This window comes from Maniola hyperantus, chromosome 4, assembly GCF_902806685.2.
Source record: "Maniola hyperantus chromosome 4, iAphHyp1.2, whole genome shotgun sequence".
Lineage (NCBI taxonomy): Eukaryota > Metazoa > Arthropoda > Insecta > Lepidoptera > Nymphalidae > Maniola > Maniola hyperantus.
Window position 1 is genome coordinate 4,243,973 of NC_048539.1, and position 14,835 is coordinate 4,258,807.

The window sequence follows — 14,835 nt, forward strand, 5'->3', positions numbered from 1 at the left end:
TTTTTTCTATTTTTGTGTAAAAATCAACAGTATAGCTCTTATAGTTTCGGAAAAAGTGGCTGTGTCACACATCCAGACAGACAGACAGACATGACGAATCTACAAGGGTTCCGTTTTTTGACATTCGGATACGGAACCCTAATTATCATTATATGCATTGATACCTCATTGATACCTATCGTAAGGCAATTACGTAAAAACAACTTTATCTGCTAATAGCTGCAGTTTCAAGGACAGTTATCATTAGTAGTAATTCAAGATATTGCACTTAATAGGATATCCGATTACGCCAAATTACGCCAAAAATTTGATTCATTAGAATAATCAGTGTTGCAAGTGTTATATTATGAATAATGCTTGCTACAACACGCGAAGCAGTTACCTACTTAAATTCATATATGTAACTGAAGGGTTAGCTAACTTCATACCTAGAATAACCTGAGCGCAAAACGGGGTCTCACATGACCATTTTTAGGGTTCCGTGCCTCAAAAGGAAAAACGGAACCCGTATAGGGTCGCTTTGTTGTACAAGAGAAGCAGAAAATTGAATGAAATCTCTTTAAACTTTTCTGTACTAATTGTACCTACCGTTTTAATCGAAATCACGAGCTTTAGTACCTCAAAAGGAAAAACGAAACCCTTATAGATAGATCGATAGACAGACAGACAGACAACGTAGTGATCCTATAACGTTTCCGTTTTTCCTTTTGAGGTACGGAACCCTAAAAATGCCTCAAATATCAAAATTAAATAATAATTTACTTTATAAAATAATAATTTTAAAACTTTGACACATCTTATTCACTTATTTAGGTAGGTTTACACATGACATGAAATATCGTAAGTAGTTGCAGTCAATATAAAAAAAATACGTGCTTTTTACTACAATGATAAAATGTGAGAGCGTGAATCAGGTCAAATGAACAAAGAACTCTGTTGTCTTATCCTTAGTATATAAGGCTAGAAAAATATTTACTTCGGAGTTTTTGAACTAACGATGGGGCTGCATACCGTGGTTATTCTTGTCACACTCGGGTTAGTCTGGCTGGTAAGATTCATGTATTTCAAAGTCAGTTTTAATGAACTAATTTGCTAATGCAATACATAAGTAATATTATTACTTAACAATATTTTAGCAGCTGAATTGCAGATTTAAATCTTAAGATATCGTGGCTAATTCGGTCGTTTAGTTTAGAGATTTTGTCCAAAAGTCGCAATATCCTCTCGTTAGTTTTTTACATTAATAAGATATAAAAATACAAATTGGTAGATAGCCAAATTAAATAATTTTGGTTTTTATATTTCTATTTAAAAAATTAGATGTCTTTCAGGATGAATTAACGCTAGCTGGCATGTGCAACTGCAAATCAGGAAGCACTGTGATACAAGTGTTACCTAACCGAACCTGCAATGTAACGATCGAGTGTCCTAATCAAGTTGATCCAGTGAAATTCGTGCCATATCCCTACGTTCAGTCGGGCAATAGGGGGCAATGTTGCCATTGCCAAAGATCAAGATGTCCAAGATGCAACTGCTGTAAACCGGTTGCTCCTTCTGGAAACGTGGCACGAGGAACAAAAACTAACATTATAATAGACATAGTCTTGAATAACAAGCCAAACAAACCACCGAAAAATGACACGAAACCCGATAAAAATAATGATACCGTAGTCGTTGTGAAAGACAAATCTACAGCAAATAGTTCCAGTAAAGCTGTGGCTAAAGTAGACTACGGGACGACCATTGCAGGGGCGTTATCGACTTCTACATCCATTTCTAAAGTAATTGCTATAGGTGACGATGGGTCTAATGGTGATAAACCAGCGAAGCAAAACATCAATGTGGAAAATGCAGCTGCTACTCCTACTAGTAACGATAAACCTGCTCCATCTTCACCGCCACAGAAACCAGATTCACCTCCACCACCACCGCCGCAGAAACCTGAGCCAGTTCCTCCACCAGTGACACCACAGGAACCTACTCCATCTCAACCACCACAACAGCCTGCCCCAGTCCAACCCAGTCCAGACACCGGTGAGCCAGCAAACCAAGTTGTTGTGGTAGACAAATCTACAACAACTAGTTCCAGTAAAGCCGTGGCTAAAGCAGACAACGGGACGAGCACTGCAGTGGCATCATCGACTTCTTCGTCAAATTCTACTGTAATTACCGCTATAAGTGACGATGGATCTAAGGGTGATAATCCAGCTAAGCAAAATATCTATGTGGAAAATGATACGACGTCCACTTCTAACGCAACTGCTACTGCTACTAGTAACGATAAACCCGCTCCACCACCGCCGCCGCAGAAACCTGAGCCAGTTCCTCCACTATCGACACCACAGGAACCTGCTCCGTCTCAACCGCCTGCCCCAGTGCAACCCAGTCCAGACGCCGCCGCTACAAAAGCACCTAAACCAGCACCCGATCGAGACTAGCACAACAAATACCTGAAACCCCAGCGCCCGCAAACCCGGCGCCTCAACAACCTACCCAAAGAATCGACGACCTCCCTGGCGCAGTGGTAAGCGCTGTGGTCTTATTAGTGGGAGGTCCCGGGTTCGATTCCTGGCAGTGATTTAGAATTTTATAATTTCTAAATTTCTGGTCTGGTCTGGTGGGAGGCTTCGGCCGTGGCAAGCTACCACCCTACCGGCACAGTCGTGCTGCCAAGCGTAATGGAAAACAAAGGGGTGTGGGTTTAATAAAAAAAACTACCATACCCCTTCCAGATTAGGCCGCTTCCATCTTAGACCTCACTTTGCATTGTCAATTACCACCAGGTGAGATTGCAATGAAAGGACTAACTTGTAGCTGAATTTTAAAAAAATCCGCTCCTAAAAGAACCAGTGCCCGAACAACCAGCGCCCGAACAACGAGCGACCACAGAAGCAGAGCCTGAAAAGCTAACTACAGAACAAAATATGGCCAGCAATACTCAAAAAACTTTTTTTTTAATTTGAAATAAAAATGTCGAGTGAAACTATTATAACTAATATTAATTAGATAAGGCTAGGTTTAAGTTTTATTGTATTATTTTCATTAAAAAAAACTAATATATCACGACGTTGAATCTTTTTTATTTTGTTTTTTTTTTGTACTTGTATTATAAGTATTCATTAAAAAAAACTAATATCACGACGTTGAAAATTTTTTCCAATCACCAAATTTTTTTACATATAAAAATATCGAGTACCTACCTACCTAACGATTTGCTTCCGTAAGATAGGTAGGTACCTATTTAAGCATACGAAGATTTTGATTATATTGTCTTGCGAGGTGTGAAAACTAGAGTATTGAACTTGAGGGTAATACTGTCTTAGTCTTGGGTGCCCCTAAACCCCGCGCTTCACTCAGGATTCTAGATGCGACACACTCGCTACGCTCGGGACTTACTCTAAAATCACTCGTTACGCTTGGGCTTTATCCCAGCGCCCGTGACGTAAGACATTACATTACCCCCCCATGTTGAATAATCTACTATTATGGACTGTGAGTTCAAGATAAAAAGACATAGGTATGTAAGTAGTTTAAGTACCTACCTCTTTCATTTTCGGTCGCAACTCCTCCACTGAATTAATGATGCATTTGTCTACGTTTGGATCATTTCGTTGGCACACTTTGATGTAAGGAGCTGAAAAAGAAAAAATTGTATTGTTAAAACTATCTTCTTCTACTTAAATAAATTAATATTGATGGAAACTGCTATTACAAGTTACGACTACTAACTATAGTACGGACAGGTCGAGATGGCAATCGGGGAGGAAACGCCCTGCAAACCCGCACAGCCCCCGCGCTAACCCAGTGCGTGTGAGTACGGGTGCCGTGCGGGTACGCGAGGCGTCCCTCCCCTTATAATCCGATTGGCATCTTGACCTGTCGCGGACTATACATCTACTTTTTAACCATATACATAATATAGTCTGCAATGGAGACGTCTAGACAGAGCAGTGCTATAGGGTGACGGCACAGGAGTGAGAGGGAGAAGGGTCATACCGATCAGCTGAAGTCGGCAGAACAAACTTTAATTGAGGAGCTGATGAGGACTGAGGATTATAATTACGCTTCTGACCAAATTTTTATTTCTTTAATATTCAGACTTCATACTTATTTAAAATCTATTTAAATATAAATCAATTGCTGCACGTATAAAAGATCATCACTTGAAAAGGGCAATTTGGCTGATTTTTTTTGTTGTGTTTGTTAGGACAAGGTTTGTATAAAAGATATTTTTAGGAAATCCACCAGAAAAGTCAGAAATCCCAATTTCTGAATTTCTGTATTTTTGTATGAAAATCTCAATGCACTTCTCATTTTCTTCATTGGAATATTGTACCCGTGTGTAAAGTCACGCCGGGCGGCGGGTCGCTAGGTAGGAGCAAAATAAAGTTTGTTTTGCTATTAGTACCAACTAGATTTAATAGTTTACAATTAAATTTTCTACGTGACATTAGTATGAATTGATCTTTTAGCATTGGTTAGCAATTAGCTTGGATTTACAATTGTACACGGTAAAACGAGGATTGAATAACATTTGATATCAATAGCCTTAAGGAAGCAACGTATTATATTCCTGTAAGTTGATTTATTAGTTATTTATAAATGTAGCATAAATATAGCACTTTAGAGGTCAGTCTTGAGCATATTATTTTGTAGAATAGCACTAAAATTTAGTCTTTAATATAAAATTCATTTTCCATCATCATTAACAATATTAAAAAGAAAAAAGATTGATACTGATGATTTAAACATCCGGTTTTCAAATTACTATTCTCCTATTTTAAGGATTTATTTGACGAATAACTAATAAAATATATATTTTACTAAATAAAGCCTAAATAGGTATAATGACCTGATGTTTTTTATGATGTAATATAAAAATTGACAGAAATAGTAAATTGGAATGCATTCGATGATATATTATAAATGAATATATCAGCTATTTACAAAAAAGTTATTACATTATAGATTCTCTAATACTAAATAAAATTTTATATCCAGGCACATAAGTACATACCAATTTTTATTTGGCCAAATAAGTATTGAAAATATTACCGCTAGCGAGTCTCTGAATCGCATTTTACTCGTAGTTAAGCACGAATACTACTGTGGCCCTACTGCGGTTGTTTGACAGCTACAATGTCACGATCGCAATCATCTCTGATTGGTTAATGCTCGCTCACTATTGGCCGCAATGCATTGTTGCTCATTGTTGCAACAAGAATCGCACAAATTCAGCCAATCAGAACAATTGAGATTGTAATAATGATTGATGCAGGTTTTAGACAATCGCCCCGCTGGTTTACGCACTTTATTTGTAACGTCGTGTTATATGTTTTTGTACCTATATATGTGTTTCGCTTAACTTTATATGTAGTTGAAATGATCATCATTAGTGTCACTGGCTCAATGTAACATCATAGTAGTATCTAGTTCAACGTATTGTACATACGTGTTATATAAACACTGTTCTTAACAAATGACGCATGTAAATAATCTAAAGTTCTAAATTAACTTTAAATTGTTTCCTATATGTTTAAACACATAAGATCTCAATATGATAATGCAATAAACTATTATAAACTCGTCAAAGTTAAGATTTACATTCAACGATAATTTCGTAACGCATGTGATCTTTTTAAATTCCTACAAAGGCAAAGATTAGATTGGACACAGATGATTGACCTTGCTTAGAGATAGCAAATGGCTTAAACTATCAAGGTTGGTCATTGGCCTAAAATGTTTCATCGTAATGGAGCGAACTAAATTACGCATCATAATAACATTTTTCTAATGTAACCTTTTCATTCAAGAATTTTTTTATTCATCTTACAAAACAGTGCTTAAAATCGTAGTATAATTATTATTCTGCGCAAACACAAAATGATTGCATATAAAGTAAGTAATGGCTTGTTTATAAATCTAATATTAATAGTTTTCTTAACTCACACTAACCACAAAATATTGGTCTACTGCCTTCAGTGATAACAAAATTAATCTACCTAACCTAGAGTGTTATGTACCAATACTTTTTTCTTCACTTGCACTTCTATTTTTTATCGTCGTTTATCATCAACTGATAGACATCAAATTAGGTAGAATAGGTTTCTAGGGACTTCCACACGCTACAGTCCTGCGCCGCGCCGCCTGAACCCAGCAGCTCCTTGCGTTAGCATTTCATCATCATCATCAGATAGATGTCTACTGCTGGACATAGGTCTCTTGTAGGGACTTCCACACGCCATCGTCATGCGACGCCTGAATCCAGCGGCTCCCTGCGACTCGTCTAATGTCGTCGTCTTCCAACGCTGCGTCTTCCAGCCATTCGCCATTCCAGCACCTTGGGACCCCAACGTCTATCGGTTTTACGAACTGTGTGCCATGCCCATTGCCACTTCAGCTTCGCAACCCGTTGAGCTATGTCGGTTACTCTAGTTCTCCTACGGATCTCCACATTTCTGATTTGATCACGTAGAGAAACTCCAAGCATAGCTCTCTCCATCGCCCACTGAGTGACTCTGAGCTTTCTTATGAGGCCCATAGTTAGCGACCATGTTTCGGATCCATATATTATTATCATCACTGGCAACACACACTATTCCAAGACTTCGTATCCGCTTTCAGGATTTCTGCTGTGATTCCTGGTGCCGTGTTGTCCTTGAGTTGCTTAAGAACCATACTAATCTCGTATAGGCTAACGACCGCGATATTCGCAGTATAATATCGGGTACGTATGGCTTTGGAATAGGGATCTCAGAAAGAGGCCTATTGAAAATTTGGCTAGGGAGTCACGTAGGCAGACGTCTCTACTGAAGACTGTAAATGAGACTAAGTTCAGTCTCGTTTCTTGTTTCAGAGAACTTTTTGGTTCTTTTCAGACGATTTGTCCTAAAAACTTGTTTACATTTCTCCATAATGTTCTCAAAGGTGTGTGAAGTCTGCCAATCTGCACTTAGCTAGCTCACTGCTCCAGTCAAAAGGCCTATATACACAGTATAGTGGGCCGACGATTGCTTGAGGTGATGTCGATGATACAATTGCAGCCATAGCTCGGAGTATAAATGTTCGTAACTTGGCAGATATATGTATTTTTCCGTTTTAACCTGAAAAAGACACTCAGTGTTCAGGTGCCGGTGCATTGTCGGTCAGGAAAAGCGCTCAAGTACGCCAGTCATTGATTAGATAGGTACGTCCGACCGCAAGTTTTACAATCATTTTGAGCCATGCCGCAACATTGTTGGCTCTACGCTTTCTAGAATCGATGCGCTGATTTAGTTATTAAAGTTTGAATTGACCTTGACTTACTTCGACATGAATTATAACTAGTAGCTTCTTTGACCTAGCATATTCCCTCTGAATGTGGGAGGTCAGCTTGCTATAAAAACTTCATAAAAAGCTTATTACAAAGCATGATGCTAGTTGATGAAGAATTAGAATTTAATATTAATAACTATGTTTTTACGTATATAGCGAGCAAACGAGCAGGCAGGTCACTTGATGTTAAATGATTATGCGCCCATGAACACTTGCAGCACCAGAGGAACCGCTAATGCAGTTTCCCGCTTTTCAGGAGTTGCTTGATCCGCCCTTTTAATAACGCCGTTCTAAAATTTAGTGCGAACACCGCAGAAGGGAGCTGGTTCCACAGTTTGCATGCTCATAGCCGATTAATACATTATATTATGTATGTATATACCTAACCGTACCTATATACCTTTGAAATGGTGTAAAAAAAATCAAATTGTGGTTCCAGAATCCAGACCCTTTAAATACAAAAACTCACAAAACTCTCTCTCTTCGCACTGTTTGTATAATTTATAATATTAGAATTTATTATAGATGTCCTTCCGATACTTGAACCCAATAGATCATGATTCACTGCTGATTAACCCACCCACTAGAACAACGAGGCAATCAAGAACTTATTGTAACAAACCAGTAAATAACACGTGTTACGGACTCCCTAGTCAGCGAAACGTGCCGGATTCATCATGGAATTTGATACAATTCCATGCTGAATCCGTAATTCTGGACAATGACTATCTTCGTACTTATACGTCTTTGTCCGCGGTACAAATATAACTAGCTTATGCTCGCGACTTCTTCCGCGTGGACAGCGAAATTTTACCCCCATAGGGGTTGAATTTACAAAAATCCAATGTCAACCAGATGTCTACGTCATAATAGCTATCTGCATGCCAAATTTAAGCCCGATTCCCGATTAACCCGATTTAAGTAGGGCTGTGCGTTGATAGATCAGTCAGTCAGTCACTTTTTCCTTTTATATATTTAGATTTAAGGCCTTATTACTTCTTTATAAATTAGCTTTCTAATAGTGATAGAATTATCAAAATCAGTTTAGTAGTTTCAGTCAAACGGTTCGATTCAAACGCGCAGATTTTGGTTTGAGTAAAACGAATTTGCATAAGTACTAAATTGTAGATCGATGGTACTAAAGTGTTATTTTGATCGTTTGCGTCTGCGACGTCGGTTTAACAGGTTTGTCAAACCGTTTACGAGTTTGACAGGTTCGAAGCTTGTTTGATGATTTATATTTTTGTTATGTTTGATGGTTTGGTGCGTCGTTTAATCGTGTCCATATCAATTTTGATCCAAGCTGGTTTTCGTACTGTGCGGTAAATACGTATAATATGTGTGTGTGTACGTATAGTTAACTACCACAAAATACTTATTTATTGTATCTTACTGCCTACAGGTACACTCCGCAAAGAAAGCCTTTCCTTATCTCGACGCACCAAATAGAGCAATCAGCTCGCACAGCACAGCGGCCTAAAAAACAAACGACTCTCTTTCTGTCACGTGAACTCTTATCTCTCTCTCTCTTATGAGATAAGACTTATGTGGGAGCCGTCGAGGGGTGTGCCATCGTAGGTATATTTCTATTTGCAGGAATTTATGGCGATCAAGTCGCGCAACTAAACATTACGGTGCTTGCGGCGTGGAGGTTACTGAATGACACGTAAATTTATAAATGACTAGCTTATGCCCGCGACTTCGTCCGCGTGGAGTACACAAATTTCAAACCCCTATTTTACCCACTTAAGGGTTGAATTTTCAAAAATCCTTTCTTAGCGGAGGCCTATCATGATAGCTATATGCATGCCAAATTTCAGCCCGATCCGTCCCGTGGTTTGAGCTGTGCGTTGATAGATCAGTCAGTCAGTCAGTCAGTCAGTCAGTCAGTCAGTCACCTTTTCCTTTTATATATTTAAGATGATGATGGTGACTAATTGATTTGTTTGATGAAGGTTTGAAGACACCTTCATCAAAAACGTGAATCAGACTTGGTTCAAAAATCAAACACTTCACTGTGTCGAGGATCCTTTACGACTTTTACACTTACACTTTTGCTTCCCGGTTAGATCAATAAAGATTTTTCTGTTTTGGCGAAAAACCAATTTTACGGTTGGGTTGTTTGGTTTGCAGTCAAAATGCAGAACATCTGCTATTTCAGCTATTTCAAACAAAGATTGTGCTCTACGAAACTGGCAAAATTTGTATGACACTGGACATCAAGTTGTACTTAAGCGAAAACGAGTTGCAGTCCACAAACATTTTTGTTTGGAATGTTCCATCGTGTAATAGTGCTACAAAGAGGTCTACGGCAGTGCCTTTTTGCCTGTATAGACAATCAAGTTGCCGATTGCTATTCTTGAGATATACCTATATACGCGACAGGTCGAGATTGCAGGTCGAATGGCAAGATTATTGACAGAGTCAACTTTGCTGACCTCCGCAAGCTTAAACCGAAGACCACGCCGAAGACGTATACTTAATAATGAACACAAACCTGTTTCAAAATTAGATGGAAAATTAAATCCATTCTAATACTGATCCATACTTAAGAATAATAAAAGCGAAAGTGTGTCTGTCTGTCTACGACGTTTTCACGGCCTATCCGTTTTACTGATTTTGGGAACCGAGTTACCTTACAACCCTGGGACGGCAAGATATAGGCTTAATTTTGTCCTGAAAAATCAAAGACTTCCAACAGGATTGTTACAAGATCTAAATCGACATGGACGAAGTCGCGGACATCATCTACTTTATACAGAGACAGCTTGCACCCCGCAGATGGACAGACTACTTTTTGCCCCGGAAAATCAAAAAGTTCCCAAATTTTTATAAAAACCCATTTCCATGCGGATGAAGTCATGGGCTCATCTGGTATTTTAAAACAAACAAACAAATGAGCTAACCTTTAAAGTAAATATTACAAATGCTACCGAGATCGGTAGAAGACCTTTTGTAATAAATAAAATTTAAGATTCACCATGTCCCAATAGGTGACATAATAAGATTTTGAAAACAACAATTTACTTTTAATTAAAAAAAATAAGTACATATTTCAATACATATTTAGTTTTATAATAATGTTATCTTCCAAATATATCAATGGAAAAGGTGACTGACTGATCTATCAACGCACAGCTCAAACTACTGGACGGATCGGGCGGAAATTTACCATGCAGATTTACGACGTATACCTACAATATCCGCTAAGGAAGGATTTTTGAAAATTCAATCCCTAAGGGCTTAAAATAGGGGTTCAAAAGTTGTGTAGTCCACGCGGATGAAGTCGTGGGAATAACCTAGATTATAATAACAATGGGTTCAGGATGTTGTTGGGCTTGCCGCGGTTCTGTTCAGCGTCTGGAATGTTCGCAGATGAACAGACTGATGACTTCTTTGCAGTAATGCGGAAGAAGTCATCATCACTGCTGACAAGGCTGCGCTCAAGTACCAACTGCATCCTGAGCATGTTTGCGAGCAAAATGGACTCACCAATGCTTGAACACTTTGTTCAAGTGTTGGTGAGGCCACATTTGTAAATGTAAATAATAAAATTAAAATTAAAAACTGTCTTTTTCCCACAATTTTATTATTAGTTACTAACATTAGTTTTTAAGTAAATCTGTCTACTAACAAATTGAGCCATAGATGCTTTTAATAAAAAGATTTTATTTATTTATTTATTTATTATAATAATTGAATTAGAAAAGTGGATATTTAATTAGTTATTTTTTTCTAAAATCAATATCCAAATATTATTACGCTAAAATATTAGATAATAAGTAGGTAGATTATTATTATCATTTCTCATATTTTATTGGTTTTAAAGTAATTTAAACATATTTTATACAAAACATTTAAAATGCTATGGACCCTTTTCCCTTTCTATCCATCCGTTTATTTTAAACTTGCTTTACTGTTCTGGGTTTTAATTTTTAGCCCTTTTGAAGGTACATATCAATGGTATCAATTTACCGGCATTCATATCTTCTTACAAACTAAGAATATCAAAAGTCGAACCTTTTTAATTTTTACTTCTGTCAATTTAAATTATTAGATTTTCTGGTTAAAGAATCCCCATAATACCGAAAAGTTGCTTGAGAGCAGAACAACTTTTTTTTAATGTATTGATAAATAGTTATACTAAGTATTTATTATTTTTGGTAAAACACTTAAAATCCGCATTTTACAACTTTGCTGGAAAAATTAAAATGAAAAGCCAATTCATATATTTGGAACTTACGTATTTCAGCTGCCACACACTGCAGCGCTAGCAGGATCAACGTCTTGGTCAGCATATCGATTTGCACAACTTATTTCGCAAACGCACTAGCGTGGAAACCGCCGTGGTTTCGCCCAGCCGAGTCGCGGTGTGGACCGGCACTGCGCCTTCTCATTCCACCACCAACTCCACTAAGGACACATGTGAATGTCTCGGTACTCTGGAGTAAGTACATTCGCCCAATGTTTTATCGCTTTCCCTGTCTTTTCGTCTTTGTTGGAGAGAGATGGGAAGGGCATTTTCCGATCGTTGCAGGTGGAAGTTGAGAGCTGTTATCCTGAATGCATTCTGACACAAACACGTGATTGCATTATTCACGTGTCGGTTATTGCTACATAGTTTTGGACAGCGATAAGTGCATCAAACTGAAATCTATATAGGTACATAAAAGGAAAAGGACTGACTGACTGACTGACTGATCTATCAACGACAGCTCAAACTACTAGACGGAGCAGGCTGAATTTTGGCATGCAGATAGCTATTATGTATGACGTAGGCATCTGCTAAGAAAGGATTTTTCAAAATTCAACCCCTAAAGGGGTAAAATAGAGGTTCGAAATTTGTGTAGATCACGCTGGTGAAGTCGCGGGCATAAGCTAGTAAATTCATAATAGGCCTAGGTAACATTTTAATTACTAGCTTATGCCCGCACCTTCGTCCGCATGAACTACACAATTTAAACCCCTATTTTACACTCTTAGTTGAATTTTTAAAAATCTTTCCTTAGCCGATGTCTACGTGATAATAGCTATCTGCATGCCAAATTTCAGCCCGATCCGTCCAACTGGTTGAGCTTGTGAGTTGATAGATCAGTCAGTCAGTCAGTCAGTCACATTTCCTTTTATAATATTAAGATTAACATAAGTATAATATAGTTACAGAGAAGACAAGTGAAGACGTCCTTTTAACCCGATCTGTCCAGTGGTTAGAGCTGTACAGTCAGTCAGTCGCCTTTTCGTGTCATATATTTATCTATTCTTATAATAAGCAGACCTCTTATTAAATTTATAAAACGTATAATTCCTATAGCCTGCATCGTCACTCCTGTTCGGCGTCCAAGGTTCTGGGGTGCTCCAGCCCAAAAGTGAGAGCAGTTCTCCATATTATGTAGGCGGACTTGTGCTTTATAGAGAAGGAGACTGTGCTCGGGCGCAAAATAGTCCTTCGCTCTGTTGAGCACCCCAAGCTTTTTTTGGAGGCTAATTTAGTCTTACCTACTTTCCATATGCCTGAGGATTCTCCAGTCAGCGTAGTCACGGAACATTCTGTTCCGTGAGCGTAGTAGATTATGGCCAAACCCTTCCCATTTTGGGAAGAAACCTGTGCTCATAATAAACCGGCGATGGGTTGATCACTTACAATAATTACCCTCTAGTAGTGGTACATAAGATCACTGAAGGTAATAATAATAAAGGTAATAAAAAAAAATAAAAAAAATAAGTACCTACATTAGATACAGTTTGTAACCTTACACGCTGAATTCAAATGTTGAAATACTTTAAAGTAGGTAGGTAAGTTGAAATTGTAATAGGTACCTAACTTGAGTATAACCTACACTTAGGGCTGAATAACAAACGCTAACTAAATACTAGCCCGCTTCCTTTCACGTGGAAAACGGCAAGTAGGTTCCAACATGGGAAAATAAACTAAGAGATAGTCTATAAAATTCACGAAATTGCCTTAATTTTTACCCTTTTCAAAAAAAAGGGTTATTTAATGTATTCGACGTATGTATGTTTGCGATTATCTTGAAAACTAATTGGACGATTTTCACTTAGTAACAATAATAAATCACTACTAAGTACTTAACGTAATATATTCTATACTAGCTGATGCCCGCGGCTTCGTCCGCGTGAATTTAGATTTTTTTAAATCCCATGGGAACTCTTTAATTTTCCGGGATAAAAAGTAGCATATGTCCTTCCCCGGGATATTAACTAACTCTGTACTAAATTTCGTCAAAATCGGTTGAACGGTTGAGCCGTGAAAAGCTAGCAGACAGACAGACAGACAGACACACTTTCGCATTTATAATATTATTAGTATGGATAATTTCACAAACATTTAAGTGTATATTACACTTGTTTAAATTGTTAAGTAACCTGATTTAGCGCATAATTACTATGAATCGGCAAATTGAAAATTTCCAACGACTAATTCGCGCTAACTAATAGACAGACAAATGTGGTAGATTGTTTTATAGGTAGTGATAATATAAAAGTGATGTATCATATGATTTTCTTTCCGTAACTGCCTCATGGGTCTACTAGTTCAGCATGTTCCACTGTGGAGGACGAGGCCCTGGGCACGATTTCTGTCCAAAAAAAATCTGTAGGTAGTAGGCCCGAAGCTAGAATATTGGCGGTGTTTTACTCCCGTGCCTCGTAAAGAACGTAAAGTCTTGCGCCTGGACTCGCTTCGGTAGTGTCGGATTGCCGTCCCATCGGACTATGAGAAAAAGCGAATAGAGAATGCACCTGTATTTGCACACACACCTGGGCAATATAACATCTCTCTCTCTCTCATCATCATCGGAAATGGCTGGTCTCTGCACAGAGATCCGTCGCCGTGACTGCAATTCGGTCGGTATTACATTCATCATGATCAACCCATCGTCAGCTCACTACAGACTACAGAGCACGGGAGCACCCCTTCTCAGGGTGAGAAGGGGTTTGCTCATAGTCTTCCACGCTGGCCAAGTGCGGATTGGCAGGTTTCACACACCTTGGGGAACATTAAGGAGAACTCTCAGGCATGCAGGTTTCCTCCAGATGTTTTCCTTCGCCGTTAAAGCAAGTGATATTTAATTACTTGAAACGCACATAACTCTGAAAAGTTAAAGGCGCGTGCCCGGTATTGACACCCCGACCTCCGATGAGGAGGCGGACGTCCTAAACACTAGGCTCTCACAGCTTATCACTAGGCTATCATAATACATACCTAGTAACATTAGCTTTTATGATTTTGCTTTTCTTCCCAAAAGCGTCGATCATCTCCTACAATAAAGTAGCGTATACGGCATTAATTCCGTTTCCGTCGGCGAGCGGCGCAGTGAGGCAACGCGTGGTCAAGGCGATCCGGACTGCGGATTATTGGCAACAGTGGAAATAAGATCTCACTTGCTATGGAGGGTTACGTAACCCAACAGTGCCATCAAACAACCATTATAAATAGGCGAAAGGGTCTTCTACCAAGGGTCTTTCTATCTTTATGTTAGTGGCTACTGGCTAGTGGCACAT

The 14,835-nt window shown here is 38.5% G+C and overlaps 2 protein-coding genes across 2 annotated transcripts in view; one reads left to right on the plus strand and one right to left on the minus strand.

The window, feature by feature from the left end:
- Positions 1-11,887, minus strand: part of LOC117996891 (circadian clock-controlled protein daywake-like) — a 31,690-nt gene extending 19,803 nt beyond the window's left edge. The window contains exons 1-2 of the mRNA XM_069509798.1: positions 11,558-11,887; positions 3,543-3,634 (exon numbers count right to left, since the gene is read on the minus strand). Coding sequence (XP_069365899.1) covers positions 3,543-3,634; positions 11,558-11,612 — 147 coding nt within the window. The 5' untranslated portion in view covers positions 11,613-11,887. The remainder of the gene's footprint in view (positions 1-3,542; positions 3,635-11,557) is intronic.
- Positions 911-3,079, plus strand: LOC138404776 (uncharacterized). The gene is made up of 2 exons (XM_069509796.1): positions 911-1,048; positions 1,332-3,079. The coding sequence occupies exons 1-2, from the start codon at positions 998-1,000 to the stop codon at positions 2,436-2,438; spliced, it is 1,158 nt and encodes a 385-aa protein (XP_069365897.1). The 5' UTR covers positions 911-997; the 3' UTR covers positions 2,439-3,079.
- Positions 11,888-14,835: the final 2,948 nt, after the last annotated feature.

Bases quoted from the DNA above. Each gene is read 5' to 3' on its own strand.
- LOC138404776 (XM_069509796.1), top strand. From the start codon at position 998: ATGGGGCTGCATACCGTGGTTATTCTTGTCACACTCGGGTTAGTCTGG. The intron at 1,049-1,331 runs GTAAGATTCATG...GATGTCTTTCAG, and splicing joins CACTCGGGTTAGTCTGGCTG to GATGAATTAACGCTAGCTGG.